A 27,030-nucleotide genomic window follows, 5' to 3' on the forward strand; every position below is an offset into this window, starting at 1 on the left:
GGGCGCCAGGGGGCCGGAAAGGAGGCTGCGCGGCTCCCAGCAGCTCTGTGGGTCTGAGTCCTGGGCGGGTCCTGCGGCCGCCACCTCCGGGAAGGCTTCCTGGGTCGCCCTGCGCCCCGCGGGGCCCCTCGCGTCCCGGGCGCTGTGTCCCCAGAGGCGGCGGGTGTTGGGAGCGGCGTGCGCTGTGCTGTCTCCATGGATGCGCAGGGGACGGGCCTGCGCTGGGCAATGGCGAGTCCCAGAGACGCGGTCGGTGACTCAGAGCTGGAGCCTCTCCATGTGGAGGGGAAGGGGCTTCTCCCACCAACAGAGTCACCTCCTCCCCAAGTCGCCGCACGCCTGGGGCCGGCCCTCTTCTCAGTCTCACAGCTGGAGGCCTGTTGGAGGGGACGCGGCTGCAGACACCCCTGCCTCCCTCCCTCCCGCTCTGCCCTGTCCCCGTGGGAACCCGCCCCGGGCCCCTCAGCAAGGCCACCAGCTCTGGCTCCCGGGGGAGCCCCCTCTTTCTGAGAGAGAGGGAGGGGCTCCCTCCTGCTGAGCACAGTTTTCAATGAGAAAAGGAGCCGCACCGTTCAACTCCTGATCACGGAGGGAGAGGCCATGGCCGCACACACAGCCCAGAACGCGCAGGATCCTGCGAAATGGGCACCTGTGGGGTCAGTGCCCTGAGGCTCACACTCAGGGAGAATGCATTTCAACTATGGGGACAACACACACACATTATAGAGAAAACAGCCCTGAGGTTGGGCGCTGGGAGGCGTGGCCTTTGGTGTGAACATGCCCTTTACAGCCCCCTGTTGGCGCCCGAAGGTGTGGCTGCAGGAGCCGCCTCCCTCCCGCGGGGGGCGCTCTGCACAGGGAACTCGCCACAGGCCAGCGACTCAGGTGAAGCTTTAAAGGCCCAGGAGCTCCGGGCGGACGCTTCCCACTCAGCTCCCGGGGCTCCTCACACTAAGGTGCCCCGCAGGCGGGGAGCTGCAGGAGGCACATGGGGGAGGCGGTCAGAGGCCCCACCTCCACCGGGGTCATGGCAACGGGGCCCCATCTCCCCCTCCTCCCCCCGCAGACTCCCTGGGGAGAAGCAACCAGCTGTGGTGACCGGAACCCCAAAGGGAAGAGGAGCCTCCTGCGCTGCCCGCAGCCAGAGCTGGGGACCCGGAGCCGCGTTTACCCCGCGGAGGCGCCAGCACCTCACTCCTGGGAGGGGCCCCCCGCGGGTCGGGGCCCAGGAGGAGCCGCCCCAGCACCAGGCCGGGCTCCTGGGACGCTGGTCCCGCTCTGGGGCCTGGAGGGGGACAGCGCCACCCCCGCTGCTGCACTCAGGGCTCAGCAGGTCTGAGGTCCGCCCTCTCCTGGGACCGTCCTCAGGGCGAGGCCTTTGGGGGAGAAGCCGGGCTGGGCCCCGGGCGCCACGGATGGGAACCCGGCCGCGGGCATCCACAGTCCGAGCCTGAAATGAGGTCTGGGCAGACGGGCCGCTCTGTTCCCTGGAAACGGCGGGGAAGGTGGACGAGCTGCTGGAGACCCGCCCAGGCACAGCCCGGAGCAGCGCAGCCCTGCGAGGAGGCAGGGAGGGTTTGGGGAAGGCGGGTACTAGGGGCGGACGCACCCCGACAGGGAGGAGCTGTGCACCAGGAGCCACAGGTGCTGGCGCCCTGGGCCGAATGTGGCAGCTGGAGTGGAGGCTCAGGAGACCCAGTTGCGCGTCCGGGCTGCACTTGGAGCTCAAGACCAAGTCCCACCTGCAGCCTGAGCTGCTACAGACCTTGGGCAGCTGCGGGCCCAGCGGGTCTGGCCTCAGGCGAGTCCCAGGCGGTCCCGAGGAACCTGCAGACCCGCGAGCCGGGGGTGCGGGGCACTCGGCGCGTGGGGCCTCGGGGCTGCATGGGGGGCTGAGGGCAGCCGCGGGCAGGAGAGGCCCCGGCAGAGGGCACCCCTACCACAGGCTGCTTCTGTGGCCCCCGGGGCCTGAAGACTCTGGGACCCCGTGTGAGCTCAGCTGCAGTTCAGGGCCGAGGAGCCGCCTGGGGCGGCTACCAGTTCCCTGCGCGGCAAGGCCTGCAGCCTGGACCCGCCCGGCCCGCGTCCTGTCCGCGTTTGGTGGGCGGGTCCCGGGACTCGACCTCGCAACCAGTGCAGGGGTCTCCTCCCCGAGGGTGCGGGGGAAGGAGACACGGAGCAGAAGCGCAGAGAATAAACCCAGGACACAGCCCACAACCCTGGGTCCCAGCAGCAGCAGTGGAGATGGTGGCAGAGCCCGCGCAGCGCCCCCTGTGGGCCGGGCCTGGACAGCAGGAGGCAGCCGCCGCCCCAGGGCGCAGACGGACCTGATGGCATGGTTGCTGACATGAAACTTGGGCCACCGGACGGTCCCCCCAGGCCCTGGTCCCTGGGGGTCGCTATTCGCATGAGAACCTGTGGAGAAGGCGGGGCCAATAGCCCGGTAACAGGTGCCCCTGTGTCCTCTAAACCCCCCCTCCCCATCCCCCCGTGCTACCGGGCTGAGGCTGAGGCTGAGGCTGTCCCTCTGGTGAGAGCTGCGGCTGCTGTGTTCCCAGGGCAGAGGTGCTGCTGCAGGTGCTGTGACCAGGGGTGGCCTCGGGGGACATAACTGTGACCGTGTCACTATGAATAATCACCAGTTCCCACAGGAGAACCAGAGCCAGGAAAGTCGCTGGGAGCTGAGCCCAGCTGGGCCCGCAGCTGCTTCTCTCCCCACAGTTGGGAGAATAGAGATGTTCCCTCCTTTTGCATCTTAGGGGTCTCCATGGAAACGCAGAACGCAAGACACCATGCAGGTCTTCGGAGCATTCCTCTCTGACCCGGTCAGGGAAGGCTGAGGAATCCCAAGGGCATAACTCATCTTCGTCATCTCCGGTGTTCGGAAGGGCTTTTAAGAAAAGTGTGGATGGTGACACAGCCATGAACACCATTGTCTATAAGGTGACTATGAGCCGCATTTTTGGGGGGAGAGGTGAAGGCCAGTGTTAGGATGGGGGTGGGGCAGGGAGGGGAGGACAGCAGGACCCCTCACAGAAAGAGACTTGTGCTGGGGAGAGAAGGGCCCACAGCATGACCCTCCCCCACCAGCCAAGGGGACCTAAGCTGTGAGGAGTGCATGGGGAGAAGGGTGGCCATTGCTGTTCTAGATTGACAAGGGGTTCATTTCTCTGTAGGTGGGAACTTTAAAAATAAAAACATTACTTAGGGGTCAGGCTGTGCTGGCGTTTCTCAGGGGAAATGGTCTCTGAGAGCCAGGCAGGGAGCTGGCACCTGTGGCAAAGGCTGCTGAGTAGATGCAATGGGGCCTGTCACTCTAACAGCAGAAAGTGAAAACAGCTTCTCTCCAAGGCTGTCAGGGGGCACAGGTGTCAGAGCTGGATCTCATTTGTTTTAGGAAAACTTGGCGTTTCTCAAAGGAAAAAGCAGCCCCATTTCAAGTTGCTCATTAATTCTGTCCCAACTGGTATGTCACTCATTTGTCAATCTCTTCATACTGTAGTGTCTTCTCCTTATTGAGTGACCCATACAGCATCTGAATTACAAGGTTATTTGTACTTGTCTTAATACCTTGAGTGCAATAAGACTACTTTAAAAATGCTTCCATATGTATATGTTTAGGAAACATGTGATTATTTTCTTAGGATAAATGCCTGAGACATTTCTGTATATAATGTGAGCATATTGATTATTGTGTCTTTTAATACATGTGCATTGATTTCAGAGAAGAAGAGAGAGGGAGAGACAGAAACATCAGTGATGAGAATCATTCATGTGCCTCCTACATGTCCCTCACTGGGGACGGAGGTCACCAGGGCATGTGCTCTGACCAGGCATCATACTTTCACCTCCTGGTTCGTAGGTTGATGCTCAACCAACTGAGCTCACCAGCCCGGGGAATGTGAGCACATTGAATGGCTGAGACTTTAGGTAAAAGCTTCCTGTAGAAATTGTGTACCTTCAATTGCTTCCGTCTTTACCACAGTGTGTTTCCCTTCCATCTGGCTGATACGCTCATCATTTCCTTTCATCTTTGCCAAACCAATGGATTTTAATTTTATTCCTGTTTTTCTTATTCCACATTCTCATTATTGTTTACTTGTGTTCATTACAAATACAGTTGCTTGACATTTGCATTTCTTCTTTTCCACATTGTTTCCTCATGTGCGTTACCTGTGGATTGGGTTGTGGATGCTGTTAGATATTGGACTTGAGAGAGAAGGAGAAGCAGCCCCCACGGGAACTGGTCTGACACATGAGGCCTCAGTGCTGTTGGGAGCTGGCCCGGAGCTCACAGCTGGGCTGGGCTCCTTTCCTGCTGGACACAAGTCACCTCTCAGAGCGGCACCCTCAGACATGGCCGTCCTGAAGCCCTGACAAGGGAGACAGAGCAAGACCCACTCCCTGCGTCTAAACACAGACACACACAGGGCCCTGCACAGCTCACAGAGGACCACACAGCTCCCTACACTGGCTCCTGGCAGCAAGGCTGCTTCTCTCCAGCGGCCCTTCCATCCTCGCTGCAGGCGGCCTTGCCCCTAGATGGTCACTGAGCTGCCCACCCATAGAGCCGCCCCTCCTGACACCCCCCATCTAGAGGAGCCTGCTCCCCAGACCCTCCCTGAGGTCGCCCATCCAGAGCCAACAACCTAGATGTGTCCTCTCTCCCCACTTCCCACTAGGATGCCCTATGGTCCCCCATGGGAGGCGTTCTCCCTCCAGCAATGATGACGAACCCACCTTGCCTGCCCACAGGGAGCCTCCTGGGCTTTGGCTGAGGAACACTGGTCCACGGGACCCTTTCTCTGTCAATGTTTTTGTGCATCTTAGAGTTTGATTCTGGTCCCGAGTTTGTATCTCTGGGGTGCTAGGTTGACATAGAAAAATTTTGTCTTTTCCTTCATGGTTTTTCATCTTTGGGTCTAGGTTTGAGAAATTCTCAATCCACAACTGTAAATGCTTCACATATCATTTCATCTGGGGGAGAGCACCCCAAGGGTGAAGGGAAACAGAATTGTGAGAATGTTGGGGGAAATTAAGGGGAGGAGCAGTAGGTAAGGGATTCTAGGGTGGAATCTAAAGGTGACATCCTCTGCTTTATGTTCTCTCAGTCTGTGCGAGGCCTACAGGGAGCTGCTATCTGTTGGGTTTAATATCCATTTTCTCTTGCGGTAAAGCTCTATGTGCCTGCCCATGTTCACCAGGTGAACAAACACAACACCAAGGTCCCAGGTGATGGACACAGGATGGCTTCAGGGAGGAGCGTTTGTGAACCCTTCACTCTTAGTGGGTAACTCACATTTGAGATCATGCCTGTGCAGCTCGGTGTTAAATGCATATTAATTACACTCTCCTGGCAGCTGTGAGTGAGGGTGTATCTGAGACCCACACACATAACTGAAGTCAGTGACACATGAAAACCCATGGCTTCCACGTGAAGACAACTGTCACCTCCATCCATCTATGAGCCACACAGTGCCCTGTGGGGGCAAAGACTGGAAACTAACAGCATCTAGCCAGGCCCTGTCTCATATGGCAGCTCCATGACCCCCATGGAAGCTGAATTAAAGGTCCATGACATGCAAGTCCCCCTGCTCGGCACAGGAGCCACGTGTCAAGGGCTCAGTGGCCACAGCAGCTGCTGGCTGCCAAATGGGAGAAACGGATGCAGAGCAAGTCCTCATTCTCAGAATGTCCTGCTGGACAGACTGCTCTGCATGTTGTATGGGCCTCAGGTCAGAGCACTCGGCTCATTTGCATAAAAGGGCCAAGATGGCTTCTCCTACAGACCACATCAGGTTTTTATCTGGGGTGTGAGAACATACTCAGCTGGGGTATAGAAACCGCAGTACGTTTTCTGTGGGATTGGTGTCTTCAACCACAAACTGTTCCGAGTTCTGAAGGGGAAACACCTGGCCCTCCACCTCCCTCCCAGGATGAGGACACTTTCTGGCATAGAGTATCCAGGGTGAGCTCTCTTCTAGAAGGTCCCAGGGGCAATATTGTGAGCTCAGTTTCAGGCGCAGAGATTCCGCCTTATGGAGAGGGATTCTGGGAAGAGAAGAGGAGGCCAAGTCAGGGGTGGGAGACACCCCCTGGTTTATCCAGAACCATCTTTCTCAAAGTGTGGTCTGTGAAACCCTGAAGTATCTGAGAGCCTTTCCCGGGAATTGGGGGGTCAACACTTTTTGCAGGAGATGGAGGACATCCTTGCCTTTTCACTCTACTGACATGGGCGCTGAGGCAAAGATGAGAGAGAATCATTGATCTGCTGCCTCCTGCACACCCCACACTGGGAATTGAATCCGCAATCCAGGAATGTGCCCTTGACTGGAATCAAACCTGAGACCCTTCAGTCCGTAGACTGAAAATCTATCTACTGAACCACACTGGCCAGGGCCCAGTTTAGCTTTTAAATGACACAGTTGAAGGAGGTGAAAGCATTATCTTTACTGAAGCCTCATCATTCAATCGACATTTTTAAAACACTGTGGCCTCTGGTGGAGATGCCCCAAAGGTGAACGCGGTGCTTGCATCGCCCACAAACAAAGAACAATAACCACCACCCTCCCAACAACCAGCATTCAGAGCTGCCTGGAATCAGCCCAACAGGATCCTACAGCAGCCACAGACTCAGAGCCACAGAGAGCAGACTGCTGGCTGCCGGAGGGCAGGGGAGGGACTGGGCCCGGAAGTGAAGCAGGAGGAAACACAACATGTTCCTTACAGTGTGGTCATGGGGAGGGAAAGTACAGCACAGGGAACACAGTCAATCACATTGTAACAACTACATATGAGGCCACATGGTACTGGATGTATGGGGTGATCACTGTATAAGTTATATGATTGTCTAATCACAGACTTGTACACCTAAAGTAATACAATATTGTAAATCAATTATATTTGAAATATTAAAAATATTTTTAAAAAGAAGACATATGTATTTTGCATTCATTACAAAAATAGATTTTCTTAACTGTCTTTAATAAAAATGGAGGATAAAAAACCCTTATATGATGACCTGGGAAGTACACAAAAAACACTTCTGTTACATCCCCAAGTGTCATGAACCAGGGAGATCATGTGTGGGCGCTGAGCTAGCCTCTTTCTCATGGGATCCCATGTTTACTTTTTTAAAAAAATTGAGCCCTAGCTGGTTTGTCTCTATGGTTGGAGCATAGCTCTGCGGACTGTAGAGTTCCAGATTTGATTCAGGTCAAGGGACATGCCTGGGATGTGATTTCAATTCCCAGTAGGAGATGTGCAGGAGGCAGGGGATCCATGATTCTGTTTTATCATGGATGCTTCTATCTCTCCCTTCCTATCTGAAATCAATAAAAATATATTTAAAAAATAATTGTTTCAACCTATTTGACTCCGTGAGTGGTCACTATGATGACGTCACCACATACACAAGGTTATCTGGCTCCTGCCTGTGTGTGAGGCTGCACAGAGACGGTGACACCAAAACCTTGGAAAGTCCCTGAACGGCACAGCGCCTGGGCCAGGCCTCGGGGACAGTGTGACGGGCGCCCCGCGCAGGAGGAGGGGCAGGACGGAGTCCCAGGGCCCAGGCCTGCGCTCAGGGCTCCGCAGGGGGCAGAGTCTGGGCAGGGAGCTCCGTGGTGGGGACTCCCCAGCGCTCTGGGTTTCCCTTCTCCTCTCCCAACCGGTGCTGGCGCCTCCTCCTAGAGACTCGTGACGCGAAACATACTTCTCACTCCCATTGGCTGAGCGGTTTCTAGAGCAGCCAATCAGCGTCCCCGCGGCTCCGGGTTATAACTCCTCCGAGGATGCGCCCAGACTCAGATCCTTCCCCCGACGCCAAGGATGCGGGTCCTCAAGTCCCCCACCCTCCTCTTGCTGCTCTCGGGGGCTCTGGTCCTGACCCCCAGCTGGGCCGGTGAGTGCGGGGTCGGAGGGGGCGGCGGTACGGGGAGGAGCGGGGGCACCCTGCGAGGATGCGGGGCCGTGAAGGCGCTTGTCCAACCCCGGCCCTGCCCCCCGTCCGCCCCCCAGGCCACCACTCCCTGAGAAAATTCTACACCATCATGTCCCGGCCTGGCCGCGGAGAACCCTGGTATTTCGAAGTCGGCTACGTGGACGACACGGAGATCGTGCGGTTCAACAGCGACGCCCCGAATCCGAGGGTGGAGCCGCGGGTGCCCTGGATGCAGCAGCCGTGGGTGGAGCAGTTGTACCCGGGGTATTGGGAGGAGCGGGCGTGGTGGGTCCAGATGAAGCAACGTTTTTTACGACTGAACCTGCAGAACCTGCGCCATTACTACAACCAGAGCGAGGACGGTGAGTCGCGCGCCGGGCTTGTCACGATACTTACCCCAACCCCACGACGGACGGGCCGGGGTCGCCCCGAGGGTCCGGGTCCGAGCGTCACCCGGAGGCGGCGGGAGGCGCCTGGCCACCACCGGGGATGAGCCCTCGGGGACTTAGAACCGATTTCACTTTCAGTTTTAGATTCAGTCCCCACAGGGCAGGAGGGATGGGTCTGACGGTGGGGCCGGGTCAGGGTCTCACACCCTCCAGGTCTTGCGAGGCTGCTACATGGGACCCGTCCTATCAGTTCGCCTATGACGGCGTCGACTACATCGCCCTGAATGAGGACCTGACCTCCTGGACCGTGGCCGACATGGCGGCTCAGATCACGAAGCGCGAGTGGGAGAGGAAGCGCAAGTGGGACCCGATTTATTTTGCGCACAAGTGGGAGATGAAGCACAAGTGGGAGTGGGCTAGTTTTGCGGAAGTGCTGAGGTTCTACCTGGAGGTCACCTGCATGGAGTGGCTCCGCAATCACCTGGACAAAGGGAAGGAGACCCTGCAGCGCGCAGGTACCAGGGGCCCTGGGGCCGCCTCCTCTCCCCGGGGCTGGGGCTCCTACAAGGAGACAGGACAGGGTTTCAGTGTCAGACACCCCTCCTTGGGATCAGGTAGGGAGCCCCCTGGATGTCCCGGTCAAGTACCTGAGGGACCGCCTCCTCTCAGGGACAGTTAGGGGTGCAGGCTCTCCTGGGGTGCAGGGAGAGGCCCCTGAAATAACCCACCAGCGGTTCCCATTGGCCCTGCAGTTGCTCTGGAACCAACGGGGACCTTCTCTCTCAGGCCTTGTGCGCTGCCCACACCCACTGTGTCTGGCCTGTCCCCAGCTTTTCTGAGTCACGTGGCCTCCACCCAGGTCAGGACCACAAATCACTTTTCTCCCTCAGAAACCTGCCTCCTGCCCTGGGCTGTGTCTCTCTGATTCTAGAACTTTCTAAAGACTAGGAGGGCCTTCCAGGTGCCTTGGTGCAGGCTGGTGTGTGGGCTGTGTGATCCCTCCCCCACCCAGGTGTGCTGTCCATTCTCAGGATAGTCACATGGGTGCTGCTGGAGTGGCCTATGGTGGATGCAAAGTTCCTGCATTTTCTCCCCTCCCCTCAGACCCTCCAAAGGCACACGTGACCCACCACCCCATCTCTGCCAGTGAGGTCACCCTGAGATGCTGGGCGCTGGGTTTCTACCCTTCGGACATCAGCTTGACCTGGCAGCGTGACGGGGAGGACCAGACCCAGGACATGGAGCTGGTGGAGACCAGGCCTGCGGGGGACGGCACCTTCCAGAAGTGGGCGGCTGTGGGGGTGCCCCCTGGAGAGGAGCAGAGATACACGTGCCATGTGCAGCATGAGGGGCTGCCCGAGCCCCTGACCCTGAGATGGGGTGAGGAGGACCCGTGGGCACAGAGCCTCTTCTCAGGGCAGCAGGGATCCTGGGGGGCCTCAGTGGGGTCGGGGCTGAGGCCTGGGTTCAGGGCCCTCACCCTTCCTATTCTATTCCCCTCAGAGCCGCCTTCTCACACCTTCGTCATCATCATGGGTGTCACTGGGGGCCTGATTCTGCTGGGAGCTGCAGCTGGAGCTGTGATCTGGGGGAGGAGGCGCTCAGGTTGGCAGGGGTGGGGTCTGAGTGTGCACTCTAGGCAGTGACAGTGCCCAGGGCTCTGACGTGTCTCTCTCGGCTTCTAAAGGTGAGACCCTGCTGTGGGGAGGGGTGGGCAGAGGGGAGGACTGGGTGGTGGGGAGTCTGTGGGACACTGTGAGCATGAAGTGGGCTTTGAGAATGTCACCAATTACAGCCACTGACCTGAATCTGTGAATGATGCTTGTCCTCCACAGCGTGAGGCAGCTGCCTTGTGGGGACTGAGTGATGGAAGATGTTCACGCTCCCACTTCCTGACTCAAGAACTTCTGATGGGGGGCTGGCTCCGCCCTGTTCCCCACACTTTCTGGTCCAGCAGAGGCGGGCTGGGCCCTCACTATCGCTGTCTTTACTTCCTCATATTCTGAGCTGCAAGCTGTTCCTTCCACATTGAAATGAGTTTGTGGAGGTGACTTTGTCCATTTCTTGCCATGAAGGGTTGGTGGGTAAATTTAAAGGGAAGATTGTAAATTTTGAGGGGAAATAAATATAAACACCAAGAACTTCCCAGATCTCATGTGTTTGCTGTGCTGAGCGGTCCCAGGTGTGGACGGGAGAGATTTTGTCATAATGTAAGTTGTTTAAGTGTGGTCGGGGCCTGTGCCCAGGTGGTGCTCAGTGCATCGTGGGCTTTGACGTGGCCACTCCTCGGCGGGGTCACCTCTCTGCTCCTCTGACCTTGTCCCTCAGTAGAACCTTGTCCCACCAGGACCTGTGGTCACTGGAACTCAGACATCACTGTGGCCTTGACCCATGTCCTAATTCAGCGCATCTCCAGGACCCTGGACAGCGAAAGCTTACTGGGCTTTGTCTGCCCCTAGGCCAGTGATGGCGAACCTTATGAGATCCGCATGTCAGCATTTTGAAAAACCCTGACTTAACTCTGGTGCTGTGTCACATATAGAAATTTTTTGATATTTGCAACCATAGTAAAACAAAGACTTATATTTTTGATATTTATTTTATATAATTAAATGCCATTTAACAAAGGAAAATCAACCAAAAAAATGAGTTTCGTGTCACATCTGACACGCGTGTCATAGGTTCGCCATTACTGCCCTAGACCCTAGCCTAGGCTGATGCCTGGATGGGGCGCAAGCACCCATCTTCTGGGTGTTTGTTGTTTCTTGAATTTTGTACATATTATGCCTGTTACTGTTTTCATGTATGAGTTATGGTCTCACTATCTAGGTGCCCCCATCTGATACCACAGGGTACATGTTCCCCGTCATTGTCCCACAGGCCTTGGGCTCCCTGCACACAGGACCCGCGGTGTGGAGAGATGGGTATTCAGGCTCCTCCTGCTCCTGCCTCCTTCTAGGGCCCTGTTCTCCCCTGTCAGCCCCTCCCTGCTGCTCCTGAGGGGTCCTAGAACTCCTGAGTTCTTGAAATCACAGTTGAGATGAGAAATATGTGACATCATCAATCACGATCCTTATTCGGTAATCATTTCGTTAATACCATTTATCATGTAAAATCCCCAACAATCAATGTGAAACGAATGCTGCCCTGGGATATGTTCAAGTCAATTCCTAATCTAAGGAGGTTAATAAAGTTACTTGGAATTATTCAGGAAATACGTTTTCCTTTGAGCAGTGCGGCTGTTGAAAGAAGTCTCTCTCTCTCTCTCTCTCTCTCTCTCTCTCTCTCTCTCTCCTTGTTTGTAGGAATATTGAAGATTTTATGTAAATTTAATCTCAGGGTGGATATGAGCAATACCCACCTTCCAATGGCACATGTCTGATGTTGGACTTGGGTAACATCACTCCTGCATGAGTTTATTTTCTAGAGAAAGATAAGCACATTGGAGAATGAATAGTTGTTTTACCCATTTTCTGTATGTTTAGTCCATTCCTGTTTCTGTGAGACTCTGTCGTGTTAGAGAGAAAACCAAGGTAGGAACTGGGTTTTCAGCGAGTTGCTTCTCACACCTGCAGTGTTTTTACACGGTTGACCCTCTAATTTGGTGGATGGGATGGATACACCCTGTGAGACAGTGTGGAAGGTGCCAGATATGGAGGTGCCACTTGGGTTTCTATTTCATCACTGAAATGTAGACACGGGGTTCGGCTCCCACTTGGGGTGTAACATGAGCTTTGTCATCTTGGGGTCCATCTCCGCTGCCATGGTCACTGTCCCCCTGGCCCGAGCCGGTGTCTCCACCGTGCATCACCCCCTGGCCTGTGGCACCTTCTCCCCTGCAAGGCCTTCCCGTGCGATCCCCTGAGACCAGAGGCCTCCCCGCAGCACCCTGACGTCGGCGGCCCCATTACCACTGCCACGTGCTGCCCTCCATTTCTCTCTTTGTGTCCCTGCCTCAGGGGATGCTCCTTGGCTGACGCAGACCTGCCATGTCCTGCTTCCTGCCTCCTGGCTCTGTGTCCCTTGCTGCTGATTTTAAGGGTCGTGGAGCACCTGGGACCCTGTGCTGTTGGGCGTGACTATTGATGATCTAACCTGTGGATGGCAGTTGCTGTGATGTTCACAGCGACGCTGCTCAGTGCTCCTCTGCGGGAGGCCATTGTGGCCCAGGGAGCCCGCAGGAGCTTCTAGAAGGGCTGCAGGTGTAACTGACAGGGACACCAGGAGGCTCAGGGGCACAGCGCGCTGCTGTGATGCCTTCCATCCATTCACAGTCATCCCTGCACCAAGGATGGTGACCCTCTTGAGAAATGGGTACTTCTGGGACTTTGACGGTGTGCGAATATCAGGGGCCCTGACACCTTGATGGTCTAGCCCACTGCTGGGCGGGGGTTGCTCGGGGGCTGAGCATGGACCCACAACCAGGAGGTCCCCAGTTTGATGCCCAGTGAGGTTCATGCAGGGCTTTCTGGATCCAACCCCAATACGGGCTTGCAGGAGTCAGCCCATCCATGTTTCCATCTCTCTCTCTCCCCCTTACTCTCTCTAGTAATCAATAAAAAACATTTTTTAAAAGAACAAAGAAAAAACCCCAGCTCTCCTGATGCTCACAGTGCGACAGGAAGGACAGGGAATGATGAGAACGCATCTGTGGCCGGGAAACCACATCCCACAGTCACAGCCTTTCCTCCTCCTGTTCTGTGGGCTGACTGCGCTCAGCGGCCCCTCTTCTGCTCCGTGTGACGTGGGCTGGGGCGGGGTCATGGGAGACCCGGCTGGACCAGAACATTCTAGAGGGTCCCTGACGGGGTGCAGCTGGTGCTGGCTGTTGGCTGGGAGGTCCCTGGGCTGTGAGGCAGATGCTGTTCCCAGCTGGGCCCCTGGCTCCAGGGGGTGTGGGCCAAGGTCACAGGTCAGACCCACAGGCCCCTCATGTCACACCCACAGGCCCCTCATGTCACACCCACAGGCCCCTCATGTCACACCCACAGGCCCCTCATGTCAGAACCACAGAAGTGAGGCTCTGTCACCTCCATCCTGTTCTGGTCACCGGAGCTGGTCACAGGTCCCAGAGAAGGGAGGCCCACCTGTGGGAGGGGTGGGAGGACCCATCACAGAAGAACAAGTGGGCGGGGATAGTGTCGATTCATCTTTGGAAAAACAAAACCCAAAAACCTGCACAGTGAGTGGGAAGTGAGAGAGGAAATGGAGAACATTTTAATTAAAATATTTAACTAATGACTGCAAAGGGGAGGAAGAGGCGCCCTGTCAGCAGGTGGTGAGGGGGGCACCCTGAGGGCATGTGCGGCCTGAGGAGGTGAGGGCTGAGCCAGGCGGGTGTGTGAGGGCAGAGCTGCCCAGGGATAGTGTCGATTCATCTTTGGAAAAACAAAACCCAAAAACCTGCACAGTGAGTGGGAAGTGAGAGAGGAAATGGAGAACATTTTAATTAAAATATTTAACTAATGACTGCAAAGGGGAGGAAGAGGCGCCCTGTCAGCAGGTGGTGAGGGGGGCACCCTGAGGGCATGTGCGGCCTGAGGAGGTGAGGGCTGAGCCAGGCGGGTGTGTGAGGGCAGAGCTGCCCAGGGCCGCCCTGTGCACACAGCCAGGCTCTGAGGGGCAGGCACTGAGCTGGGCGGGAAGGGAGGGGCCGACTCTTTAGAGAGAGGGCGGGAGAGAGAGACTGAGGGAGAGAGACCCCTCTCCCGCTGGCCTTCTGCCCCTGATGGGGGGGGCTGCTCCTGGGGGAGCCTGCCTGGGAGCCCGCGCACTGTGGGGGGAGGGGTGGCGCCCCACCATCTGACCCCCCCACCAGGGGCCGGGACTGAAGGCGCTGATGGTCAGAGAGCCTGGGGGACGGTCCCCTGACACAGAGGCTGCTGCCCTGGCCGGGCCGCCCAGCGACTAGAGCGCCGCCCTCGGGCCACAGAGTCCTGGGCGCTGGTTCTGGGCAAGGGCCGCACTGGGCCGCAGACCCCTCCCGGAAGAGGGCACCAGTCCCTGGGACTCTCCTTCCTGGGGCCTCCCTCCCTCTCCCACTCCTCCTCCCTCCCTGTGCGCTCTCTAAGGAAAAGAGATAAATCACTGGATGATGGTGTGTGCATGTGTATATGTGTGTGCGTGTATGTTTGTATGTGTGTGTACGAATGTGTGTGTATGTGCGTGTGTGAGTGTGAGTCTGTGTGTGCGTGTGTATGTGTGTGTGTGTGTGTGTGTGTGTGTGTACCATCTCATGTGAGTGTCACTCAGGTGCCTGTTGGGCTGTGATCACACCTTCAGCGCCAATAAAGACAGGACAGAGCAGGGCGGGCTTCGGCCACAGCGCTCGCTTCCTCGCCGCCCATCCTCCCCGCGGGTCCGCCGCCAACCCCGAGGACCTTCCTCTCAGACGCCGGGGGTGGAGAGGGGCGGGGGGGCTGCCCTGTGAGAGTCTGCGGCCCGGGGGCCAGGAAGGGGCAGCGAAACCTGGGTCCCCGCCGCCGCCGCCCCGGGAGCCCTTGCCGTCCCCTCAGCCCGCCTCCAACTCCGACCTTGACCCCGACCCAGGCTCGTCGCTGCCAGTGGCTGCTCCGGCGTCGGGTGTCGTGGGGGGGGGGATCTCGGCCGAGGGGCAGGAGCTGCGGTGCTGGCGTCGGGGCGCTCACCGGGGTACCAGGAGCACTGGCCCCGACCTCAGCCGCCGGCGGGGCGGGCGCAGGCCCAGCTCTCCCAGCGGCGCCTGGGCCGCGTCCCCCAGAAGGGCACCGCCGGGGCCCCGCGGCCGCCCCCGCTGCTCGCTGGGCGCCGGGTCTGGAGGCTGCGCGCCCCGAGGCCCCGATAGGCCGTGACCGAGGAGCCAAGGAAGGACAGCGGACGCGTCCCCGGACGCGGGTGGAGGGACTGGCGGGTCCCAGGAGGGACAGTCGGGCGGCCCGGGACCCGGAAAGGAGGCTGCGCGGCTCCCAGCAGCTCTGTGGGTCTGAGTCCTGGGCTGGTCCTGCTCGCCGCCCCCTCCGGGAAGGCTTTCTGGGTCGCCCTGCGCCCCGCGGGGCCTCCTCGCGTCCGGGGCGCTGTGTCCCAGAGGCGGCGGGTGCTGGGAGCGGCGTGCGCTGTGCAGTCTCCATGGACGCGCAGGGGACCGGGCTTCGCTGAGCGATGGCGAGTCCCAGAGACGCGGTCGGTGACTCAGAGCAGGAGCCGCTCCATGTGGAGGGGAAGGGGCTTCTCCTACCAACAGAGTCACCTCCTCCCCAAGTCGCCAGGCGATTGGGGGCCGCCCTCCTCTCAGTCTCACAGCTGGAGGCCTGTTGGAGGGGACGCGGCTGCAGACACCCCTGCCTCCCTCCCTCCCCGCTCTGCCCTGTCCCCGTGGGAACCCGCCCCGGGCCCCTCAGCAAGGCCATCAGCTCTGGCTCCCGGGGGAGCCCCCTCTTTCTGAGAGAGAGGGAGGGGCTCCCTCCTGCTGAGCACAGTTTTCAATGAGAAAAGGAGCCGCACTTATCAACTGTCCTGATCACAGTGGGAGAGGCCATGGCCACACACACAACCCAGAACGCGCAGGATCCTGCGAAATGGGTGCCTGTGGGGTCAGTCCCCTGAGGTTCACACTCAGGGAGAACTCAATTATGGGGACAACACACACATTATAGGGGAAAAAACCCCCACTTTAGGGCCTTGAGGTTGGGCCCTGGAGGAGTGGCCTTTGGGGTGAACATGCCATTTGCTGCCCCTGTTGGCGCCCGAAGGTGTGGCTGCAGGAGCCGCCTCCCTCCCGCGGGGGGCGCTCTGCACAGGGAACTCGCCACAGGCCAGCGACTCAGGTGAAGCTTTAAAGGCCCAGGAGCTCCGAGCGGACGCTTCCCACTCAGCTCCCGGGGCTCCTCACACTAAGATGCCCCGCAGGCGGGGAGCTGCAGGAGGCAGATGGGGGAGGGGGTCAGAGGCCCCACCTCCACGGGTGTCATGGCAACGGGGCCCCATCTCCCCCTCTTCCCCCAGCAAACTCCCTGGGGGAGAAGCAACCAGGTGTGGAGACCTGAACCCCAAAGGGAAGAGGAGCCTCCTGCGCTGCCCGCAGCCAGAGCTGGGGACCCGGAGCCGCGTTTACCCCGCGGAGGCGCCCTCACCCCACTCCTGGGAGGGGCCCCCGCGGGTCGGGGCCCAATAGGAGCCGCCCCAGCACCAGGCCCGGCTCCTGGGCTGCTGGTCCCGCTCTGGGGCCTGAAGGGGGACAGCGCCACCCCCGCTGCTGCTCTCAGGGCTCAGCAGGTCTGAGGTCCGCCCTCTCCTGGGACCGTCCTCAGGGCGAGGCCTTTGGGGCAGAAGCCGGGCTGGGCCCCGGGCGCCACAGATGGGAACCCCGGGGCGCGGGCGCCCCCAACTCGGCGTCTCACACAAAGGGGGCACAGGGTGACCGCTCCAGGAGCCCCTCCCCCTCGGGGCTGTGGGCACGTGGGGAGGAGGCGCCTCAGCCCTTCCTGACTCTCCACCCACAGGCCCTGCTCAGCGCCCAGAAGATGGGTCCTGGGAGCTGGCAGGGCCCCTGGGGGTGTCCGCGTCCCGCCCGCGGGGGGGCGCTGCAGACTCTCCCTCCTGCGGGGACCCGGGAGCCTGGAGGGAGACTGAGCTGTGGTTTGATGGTGAAGGGACCTGCCCCTGGCTGTCCTGCGCTCTGGGCCCAGCAGCCGCCTGTCACAGAACATTCTGGAATGTGGCAGCCGCTCCCCTGCCTGGAGGGCAGAGCCATGGCTGCCACTGATGGACAGAGAGCCAGTGAGAGAGGAGCCAGCAGGACTCTGAGCAAACCCCTGGGTCCCACCCCAGCTCCAGCACAGCCTGAGCCTCTCTGAGCTCCTCCTCCCTGTCCCCCCGACAGCGCCCCCTCCTGGTGCCTCGTGGGTTTGTGCTGCGGAGTCAGTTTGACCCTCCATGTGGGTCCCAGGGGGTGAGTGCCTGAGACTCAGTAAGCGCTCCCCTCCCATAGTTACCATGGTGACAGGGGTTAGAGCTTTTACGCACATTCCATTCTGTGCTGTTAGAACCACAAGGAGAAAAGCATCCTCAGGGGCTGCAGCGGCAGCTGATACTCCAAAGGCCGCCGCCAGCTTTGCATGTGGGACGTGGTGCTGAAGCGGAACCTCTGGGGGAGCCAGCAGAGCGTTTACACACATCCCATTCTGTGCTTTTATAACCACAAAACAAGAAACAGCCTTCAATGTGTGTATATATTTTTATAAAAAGAATTACCTTTCTGTTTTCTGTTGTGTTGAAAGTCATGACTAAACAGTTCAGAAGTGCCTTTCTCTGGCCTGGCTGCTCACTGGTGCTGACGGTGATGGCTCCACGTGAACTGTTCTGAACGTCATGGTCATGCTTCTCTTGGGCTTCCAGGCTGAGTCCACACCCTAGATACGTGCTATGCTTTCCCACGGTCCCACCTGCATAGAGTCACGCAGCCCCGCCCCCACCCAGTAGGTAGTTGAAATCCCAAAGGAGAAAGCTGGGTCCCAGTGCTCCCCAGTTCACAAGGCTCCTCACCCCCTTCCAGAAACCCGCAGCCTCCGGGGCTCACTGCTCAGTCTGGACCCGCAGAACCGCCAACAACGCAGACGTGGGCGATGCCAATGTCTTCGCACTTTCAGGCTTTGGAACAGGCATCTTTGCCAACAATCAGGACCCGGGTGTTCAAAGGCCCTGACAGAGCAGGAGGGCCAGCGCCTCTGGTTAAAAGGACTAAGAACCCTCCAGGCCCAGCTGTAAGAGAGAAGGAACTCTTAGCATTTGCGGCAGCATGGAGGGACCTAGAGAGCATTATGCTCAGCGAAACAAGCCAGTCGGAGAAAGGTAATATCACAGGATCTCACTCATATGTGGGATATAATGACCAACATAAACTGATGAACAAAACTAGATTCAGAGACAAAAGGCAGGGGAGGTGGGTGGGGGGGGGGGGTAGAGAGCAACCAAAGGACTTGTATGCTTGCATTTCAGCATCACCAATGACACAGACACTGGGGTGGTGGGGGCTTGCCCTCAAGGGTGGGAATGGCCAGGGGGGTGGTCAATCAGGGACAAAGGAGACATATGTAAAACTTTAAGCAATATATATCCAATAGTAATTGGATAAAGAACAGATATAAAAAACTGATTCAACTGTATAAGTTTGTTAACCTGTGTCACTCAATGTAAAAAGGAAAAAAAAAATTAAAAAAAAATCATCTGGGTCCAAGTAGTCCCTGAGCACACAGTCACCCCAGGGAGAGGCCCAGAGAGGCCAGGAATGGAGGCCCCTTCCTCCCCTTGAGGACACTGAGCAGCACAGCCCTGAGATGGTAATTAACAGGCCAGGCTACCCCAGCTTCTGAGTATGACACGCCCCCTCCGATGTTAATCTTGGACGATGGGAAAGGGTCTGAGGCTGGATGTAAACACACCAATTTATTTTTTCAAATATATTTGTATTGATTCAGAGAGGAAGGGAGAGGGAGAGGGACAGAAACATCAATGATGAGAGAGAATCATGGATCGGCTGCACCCTGCACGCCCCCTATTGGAGATGGAGTCCACAACCCTGGCATGTGCGCGTGACCAGAATCGAACCCAGGACCCTTCAGTCTGCAGGCGACACTCATTCCACTGAGCCACACCAGATAGGTCCACATTGTTGGTTTCATTGTTTAAATGCAGCATGAAAAGCAGGGAAACCTTGCTCAGTGAGTTACGCCAAGTTTGCTGATGCGGGTGAGCTCTCTCTCGGTTCTGCATGTTGGGGCAGTGGTGAGAACTCTTCAACTGCTGGGAGCATCCGAAGGTCCTTCTACTCAGTCACGTGTTTCCTCTCCTTTCACTTTCTGAGCAGGAGCTTTTCTGTAAACAGGAGATGAAACGATGCCATTAGGAGCTTGGGCCTTGGGGCTCAGTGTGACGGTCGCAGGGTCCGCTTCATATGCGCGGGCACCGTTTCCATCGCCCTCTGTGTGGGAAGCAGGATATTCCTGTCGCCCTCAGAATGGGACTTGGGGACCATTAACCTTTTCCTGAGGCCCCAGGTGCTGGGGACAGAAATTCACGGTGTCACCGTCTCCCACTCAACGTCGCCTGAAGTGAGCGCCCCTGGCTGCCCTGAGGAATGTTCATCAGTGTCAGGATCACTCTTCCAACTGAAGGACACATTGTTTTCTTGGTGCTTTGCTAGTTCTGAAGCTCACGGAGCCGTCTGTTCAGGGTGTTTCCGATTCTGAAAGGAATAAGCTTTATTCCCACCAACGGTAGCAGGGCCATTTCTCAAAGACCCTTGAACACCTGGTCCTAACACTCCCACAAGCTCATCTCTTAAACTTCCAGGCCAGCTCCCTCCAGGTCAGACCCTGGCTTCTTCTTTTTTAAATCTTCACCCAGAGTGATTTTCTCCATTGATTTTTAGAAAGGGTGGGTGGGAGAGGGAGAGACAGAGAGGAACACTGATGTGACAGACACATTGATAGGTTGCCTCCCAATTGCCCCCGACCAGAGCCCGGAGTCTGCAACTGAGCTACATGCCTTTGACTGGAATCGAACCCTGGACCCTTCAGTTTGCAGCCGATGCCCTATCCACGGAGGTAAACTGGCCAGGCCTGGTTTTTTTATTTGTGTGTGTGTGTGTGTGTGTGTGTGTGTGTGTGTTGCCCAAAAGCTAAGGTCGCTCCTTTATAAATTGAGTGCCTCCTTCTCTATGAAGAAAGTGATTGAAATCATCGTCACCTCCAGCTCCTGGACCAGCAGACACTCCCGAGCCTGGTGGAGGGAGCACTTCCGGCTGAGCAGGTGGCACCCAGGGGACACACCCCTGCTGCTGCGTTCAGAGGGGCTGCCTCAGGGCTCAGAGGAAGCGGGAGGAAGAGGAGTTCTAGTGGTTTCTGGAGACAGGAAGTGACATTTCCCCAAGTCTCCTGTAGGGAATCTGTGAAGCATGACGTTCCCCTTCCTCTTAGGGCCCTGGCATCGACCAAAAGGGCACCCCGTGCACCTGGCTGCACGGGCTCAGCTGCGTGTGCCACTCGGGTCAGAGCCTGGGACCAGTGCGCGGTCATCACGTCCATGGTGACCATGCAGGACAACGGCGTCTGTTACAGGGAATGAAGTGATTACTTTTCTTTTTAAAGGACATCGTCGCCTCCCACCAGCCAAGCCTGCAGCCCCTTGTCTTCCCTTAACTCCAGGCTGTCGCCATCGCCAGCCTTTAAGGGGCCACACGTTCTGCAGCCAGAAGACTCCAGGGCGGCCACCTCACCAGCCTGGAGCTGAGCAGGAGGGAGGCAGACTGCCCAGGCGGGCCCCCCCGTAGGTCTCCCTCCTCCTGCCCCGCTCCTCCATGTGCAAGGCTGCCACGTGGAGGGCGGCTGCGGCCCAGGAGAAGCCCAACTCTTGGAGGAGGTATAGGAGCCGGGACCCAGAGCCTCAAGATCTCGGGGTTCAGCACCAGCGCCCTAAGCCCTGGCTGGAAATGGGAGGCCCGCTGGTGCCCACCGACTCTCCTGCCCTCATTCAATATGTGTATTCTTTGGACATGTCTGAGGATCTTCTAGAACAGCGGTTCTCAACCTGTGGGTCGCAACCCCTTTGGGGGTTGAACAAGCCTTTCACAGGGGTCACATAAATACATCCTGCATATCAGATATTTACATTAAGATTCATAACAGTAGCAAAATTACAGTGATGAAGTAGCAATGAAAATAATTTTATGGTTGGGGGTCACCACAACATGAGGAACTGTATTAATAAAGGGTAGCGGCATTAGGAAGGTTGAGAACCACTGCTCTAGAATAAATGCCTAAAGGAGAAATTAGGAATGTGTCAGATGCACATTAACATTAATGAGACGCGTTGCAAAGGCCCACGTCTTCAATTTCTGGCTGAGTCTCTCCTCATGTTCTTACACCTTTGAGGAACTGATAGATTCAATTAATTCGTCAATTTAATTTTTGAACGGATAGATTTTAATTTTTATTCCTATTTTCTTATTCCACGTTCTCATATTGTTTCCATGTGTTTATTACAAATATAGTTGTTTCACATTCGCATTTCTTCTTTTCCACATTGTTCCCTCATGTGCGTTACTTGTGGATTGGGTTGTGGATGCTGTTAGATATTGGACTTGAGAGAGAAGGAGAAGCAGCCCCCACGGGAACTGGTCTAACACAGGAGGCCTCAGTGTTGTCGGGAGCTGGCCTGGAGCTCACAACTGGGCTGCGTTCCTCTCCTGTTGGACACAAGTCACCTCTCAGAGCGTCAACCTCCGACACGGCCGCCCTGAGGCCATGACAAGGGAGACAGAGCAACACCCACTCCCTGCTTCTAAACACAGACACACACAGGGCCCCTTACAGCTCACAGGGACCACACAGCTCCCTGCGCTGGCTCCTGGCAGCGAGGCTGCTTCTCCCCAGTGGCCCCTCCATCCTCCCTGCAGGTGGCCTTGTCTCTAGATGGTCACTGAGCTGCCCACCCATAGAGATGCCCCTCCTGACACCACCATCTAGAGCAGCCTGCTCCCCAGACCCTCCTCCAGGCCGCCCATCCAGAGCCCGCAGCCTAGATGTGTCCTCTCTCCCCACTTCCCACTAGGATGCCCCATGGTCCCCATGGGATGCATTCTCCCTCCAGCAATGATGACGAACCCACCTCACCTGCCCACAGGGAGCCTCCTGGACTTTGGCTGAGGAGCACTGGTCCATGGGACCCTTTTTCTGTCAACATTTTTGTGCGTCTCTGAGTTTGATTCTGGCCCTGAGCTTGTGTCTCTGAGGTGTGAGGCTGACATAGAAATGTTTTATGTTTTCCTTCATGGTTTTTCATCTTCGGGTCTTGGATTGAGAAATTTTCATTACACAACTGTAAAGCCTTCATATATAACTTCATCTGGGGGAGAGCATTCCAAGGGAGAAGGGAAACAGGATTGTTAGAATGCTGGATGAAATTAAGGGGAGAAGAAATAGGTAAGGGATTCTAGGCTGGAATCTAAAGGTGACATCCTCTGCTTTATGTTCTCTCAGTCTGTGCGGGGCCTACAGGGAGCTGCTGTCTGTTGGCTTCAATATCCATTTTCTCTTGCGGTAAAGCCCTGTGTGCCTGCTCATGTTCACCAGGTGAACAAACACAACACCAAGGTCCCAGGTGAAGGACACAGGATGGCTGCAGTGAGGAGCGTCTGTGAACCCTTCACCCTTAGGGGGTAACTCACATTTGAGTTCATGCCTGTGAAACTCGGTGTTAAATGCGTATTAATTACACTCTCATGGGCAGCTGTGAGTAAGGGTGTATCTGAGACCCACACACAGAACTGAAGTCAGTGACACATGAAGACCCGTGGCTTCCACGTGAAGACAACTGTCACCTCCATCCATCTATGAGCCACACGGTGTCCTGTGGGGGCAGACTGGACACTAACAGCATTTAGATGGGCGCTGTCTCATGCGGCAGCTCCACGACCCCCATGGCGGCTGAATTAAAGGTCCATGACATGCAAGTCCCCCTGCTCGGCCCAGGAGCCACGTGTCAAGGGCTCAGTGGCCACAGCAGCTGGTGGCTGCCACGTGGGAGGAACCGACACAGAGCGAGTCCTTGCTCACAGAATGTCCTGCTGGACAGACTGCTCTGCACGGTGTCTGGGCCTCAGGTCAGAGCACTCGGCCCATTTGCATAAAATGGCCTGACCTGGTCAGTGCAGCCAGTGGGGTGAGTTCTGTCCTGGGCACTGACAGGTTTCAGGTGTGACCCCTGGTCAGGGCGTGTAGGGGAGGCAACCAATCAGTGCTTCTCTCTCGCATCCACGTTTCTCTCTTTCTCCCTCTCCCTTCCTCTATCTCTAAAGTCAACAAAAACATTTTTTAATTAAAAGAAATAAAATAAAAGGGCCAAGATGGCTTCTCTTACAGACACATGAGATTTCTGTCCTGTCTGGTATGTGATTACATACTCAGTTGGGGTGTAGAAACCACAGTGGGTGCTTGTGGGACTGATGTCTTCAGGCGCAAACTGCTCCCTGTCCCAGAGGGGACACCCCTGTCCCTCTACCTCCCTCCCAGGCTGAGGACACACCCTGTGGGATTTCCAGGGTGAGCTCTCTTCTAGAAGGTCCCAGTGGCAGTGCTGTGAGCTCAGTTTTGGGGTGCAGGGATCCCCTCCCTTATGCAGAGGGATTCTGGGAAGAGAAGAGGAGGGAAAGGCAGGGACAGTTGGGATTCTCTCCCTGGTTTATCCAGATCAACCTTTCTCAAAGTGAGGTCTGTGGAACCCTGAAGTATCTGAGAGCCTTTCCCGGGATGTGGGGGGTCAGCACTGTTTGCAGGAGATGAAGGACATCCTCGCCTTTTCACTCTGCTGACATGGGCGCTGAGGCCAAGCTCAGCGCGAATGGGCTGACACCCGACCTCCATGGTCCTTCCTCTTCCCAGCACTGACCTGCAGAGAGAAGACAGACAGACAGACAGAGCACAAAGCCAGTTTTGCTTTTAAACAACACGACACGATTGAAGGAGGTGAAAGCATTCTCTTTACTGAAGCCCCATCCTTCAATGCACATGTTTAAAACATCGTGGCCTCTGGTGGAGATGTCCCAAAGGTGAACGCGGTGCCTGCATCCGCCCACACCCACAGGACAATGACCACCACCCTCCCCACAACCAGCATCAGAGCCGCCTGGAATCCGCCCAACAGGATCCTACAGCAGCCACAGACTCAGAGCCACAGAGAGCAGACTGCTGGCTGCCGGAGGGCAGGGGAGGGACTGGGCACAGCAGGTGAAGGAGGAGGAAACACAACATGGTCCTTACAGTGTGGTCATGGGGAGGGAAAGGACAGCACAGGGAACACAGTCAATCACATTGTACCAACTACCTGTGAGGTCACATGGTACTAGATGTATGGGGGTGATCACTGTATAAGTTATATGAATGTCTAACCAGAGTTGTACACCTAAACTAATACAATATTGTACATCAACAATATTTGAAATATGAAAAGTATTTTTAAATAGAAGATATATGTATCTTGCATTCATTACACAAATGGAATAATTTCTTAACTGTCTTTAATAAAAATGGAGGATTAAAAAAAAAAACCCCTATACGATGGCCTGGGAAGTACATTAAAAACATTTCTGCCACATTCCCAAGTGTCATGTACTAAGGAGATCATGTGTGTGGGCGAAGCAAGCCTCGTTCACATGGGATCCCATGTTTACATTTTTAAAAAATTGAGGCCTAAGTGGTTTGTCTCCATGGATGGAGCATAGGTCTGTGGAATGTGCTTGGAATGTCGTCTCAACTACCAGTAGGGGGCTTGCAGGAGGCAGCGGATCCATGATTCTCTCTCATCATGGATGTGTCTATCTCTCTTTCCCTCCCCCTTCCTCTCTGAAATCAATAAAAAACGTACTTTAAAAATTTGATTTCAAAGAGGAACTGAGAGGGAGGCAGAGATGGAAACATCCATGATGGGAGAGAACCATGGAGAGTCTGCCTCCTGAATGCCCCCCACTGGGGATTGGCCAGCCATCCTGCAGGTGCCTCACCGGGAATAGAACCCTGGCCTCCTGGTTCATAGGTCAATGCTCAGCCACTGAGCCACACCCGGCCTGGCCCATGTTTACGTAACAGAACGAATGGCACAGATGCTAATATTGCTGAGATTTGGTGAACTGGCTCACACTTTCTCAATAATGAACATGAGTGCTCAAGCTGGTTTGGCCCGGTGGGTAGAGCATCAGCATCCAGACTGAAGGTTTGATTCCAGTCAAGGGCACATGTCCGAGGTGTGGGCCCAATCTCCAATGTGGGCCCAATGCCCAATGGGGCGAGCAGGAGGAGGCCAATCAAAGATTCTCCCTCATCATTCATGTTTCTATCTCGCTCCCTCCCTCTCCTTCCTCTCTGAAAGCAACAAAAATATATATTTTTAAAAATGAACATGAGCTTCTCCCTTCAGGAAATATCACCTGGCAGGTGCCAACTGACAGTCCTGTTGTCTTGATACAATGTCAGCCCCCAAGAGAAAACCAGAATTTTGGAACAGGTGTGTCCCACCACGTGAGCTAGACCGCTCCCCAGTGCTGACACGCTTTTCTAGCGGGCTCTGTGGGAACAGCAACACCTGTGAGCTTTGATGATGTGATTCAATGCATCAGCACGGGAAGGTCTCTGGGACTTAGAGACACAAGGCATCACTTTACATAACCTGCATGAGGACCAGAGCCACCCAGCAAGACAGCCCTGGGGACTGTAACAGAACAGAACAGGAAATATTCAATATTCTCCAGCCAGCGGGGCTCGGTGGTTGAACATTGACCTATGAATCAGGAGGTCAGAGCTCAACTTTTTGTCAGAGCATAGGCCTGGGTTGTAGGCTCCATCCCCAGTGTGGGGCATGTAGGAGGGAACCGATCAATGATTATTTCTTATTATTGATGTTTCTATCTCTCTCTTCCTCTTCCTTCTTCTCTGAAATCAATATAAAATATATATTTTTAAAAACATGACTCCTGTTGCCATCTCACAGGCAGTGAGCATGCGACATGGATTCATAACTGTCTCACCCTGTGTGATCCGTGAGGGGTCACTATGATGACGTCACCACACACACAAGGTTATCTGGGCGCCTGCCTGTGTGTGAGGCGCCGGGCTGACCGCGGGGCGGGGTCAGAGATGGTGACACCAAAACCTTGGAAAGTCCCTGAACAGCACAGCGCCTGGGCCAGGCCTCGGGGACAGTGTGACCAGCGCCCCACGCAGGAGGAGGGGCAGGACCGAGTCCCAGGGCCCAGGCCTGCGCTCAGGGCTCCGCAGGGGACAGAGTCTGGGGCGGCAGCTCCATGTGGGGGACTCCCCAGCGCCCTGGTTTCACTTCTCTCCCAACCTGTGTCGGCGCCTCCTTCCTGGAGACTCGTGACGCGGCCCCACTTCTCACTGCCATTGGCTGAGCGGTTTCCAGAGCAGCCAATCAGCGTCCCCGCGGTTATAACTCCTCCGCGGAAGCGCCCGGACTCAGAAGGTCCCCCCGACGCGGAGGATGCGGGTCATGAGGCCCCCCACCCTCCTCCTGCTGCTCTCGGGGGCGCTGGTCCTGACCCCCAGCTGGGCCGGTGAGTGCGGGGTCGGACGGGGCGGCGGTGCGGGGAGGAGCGAGGGGACCCCGCGGGGGCGCGGGGCCGGGAAGGCGCGTGTCCAGCCCTGGCCCTGCCCTCCGTCCGCCCCCCAGGCCCCCACTCCCTGAGGTATTTCCGTACCATCGTGTCCCGGCCCGGCCGCGGGGAGCCCCGCTTCCTCTCCGTCGGCTACGTGGACGACACGCAGTTCGTGCGGTTCGACAGCGACGCCCCGAATCCGAGGGCGGAGCCGCGGGCGCCGTGGATGCAGCAGCCGTGGGTGGAGCAGGTTTACCCGGGGTATTGGGACCGGCACACGCAGATCAACAAGAACAAAGCACAGATTTACCGAGGGAACCTGCAGACCCTGCGCGGCTACTACAACCAGAGCGAGGACGGTGAGCCGCGCGCCGGGCCCGTCACGACCCCCCTCTCCACGGACGGGCCGGGGTCGCCCCGAGGGTCCGGGTCCGAGCGTCACCCCGAAGCGGCGGGACCCGCCCGGCCCCCACCCGGGAGGAGCCGCGGGGACTTTGACCCGATTTCACTTTCAGTTTTAGATTCAGTCCCCGGGGGGCGGGCGGGGCGGGGCTGACCTC

General features: G+C 56.8%; 2 protein-coding genes across 4 annotated transcripts in view; both read left to right on the top strand.

Moving 5' to 3' along the window:
• Window positions 1–27,030, top strand: part of LOC102435927 (HLA class I histocompatibility antigen, B-67 alpha chain-like) — a 61,752-nt gene that overhangs the window by 32,214 nt on the left and 2,508 nt on the right. The window contains exons 5-6 of one of the 2 annotated variants that reach the window (XM_023747923.1): window positions 9,835–9,936; window positions 10,167–10,370. The exons of the other annotated variant lie outside the window; for it this stretch is intronic. Coding sequence (XP_023603691.1) covers window positions 9,835–9,936; window positions 10,167–10,171 — 107 coding nt within the window. The 3' untranslated portion in view covers window positions 10,172–10,370. Of the gene's footprint in view, window positions 1–9,834; window positions 9,937–10,166; window positions 10,371–27,030 lie in introns of those variants that run through there. 2 annotated transcript variants of the gene reach the window in all.
• LOC102435002 (HLA class I histocompatibility antigen, B-67 alpha chain-like) overlaps window positions 26,299–27,030 on the top strand; it is a 30,466-nt gene continuing 29,734 nt past the window's right edge. For both annotated transcript variants that reach the window (XM_023747920.1, XM_006107189.3), the window contains exons 1-2: window positions 26,299–26,428; window positions 26,545–26,829. In XM_023747920.1, the coding sequence (XP_023603688.1) occupies window positions 26,356–26,428; window positions 26,545–26,829 (358 nt within the window). In that variant the 5' untranslated portion in view covers window positions 26,299–26,355. The remainder of the gene's footprint in view (window positions 26,429–26,544; window positions 26,830–27,030) is intronic.

The sequence above is a fragment of the Myotis lucifugus genome, unplaced genomic scaffold (assembly GCF_000147115.1).
Source record: "Myotis lucifugus unplaced genomic scaffold, Myoluc2.0 scaffold_1055, whole genome shotgun sequence".
NCBI classification, from domain to species: domain Eukaryota; kingdom Metazoa; phylum Chordata; class Mammalia; order Chiroptera; family Vespertilionidae; genus Myotis; species Myotis lucifugus.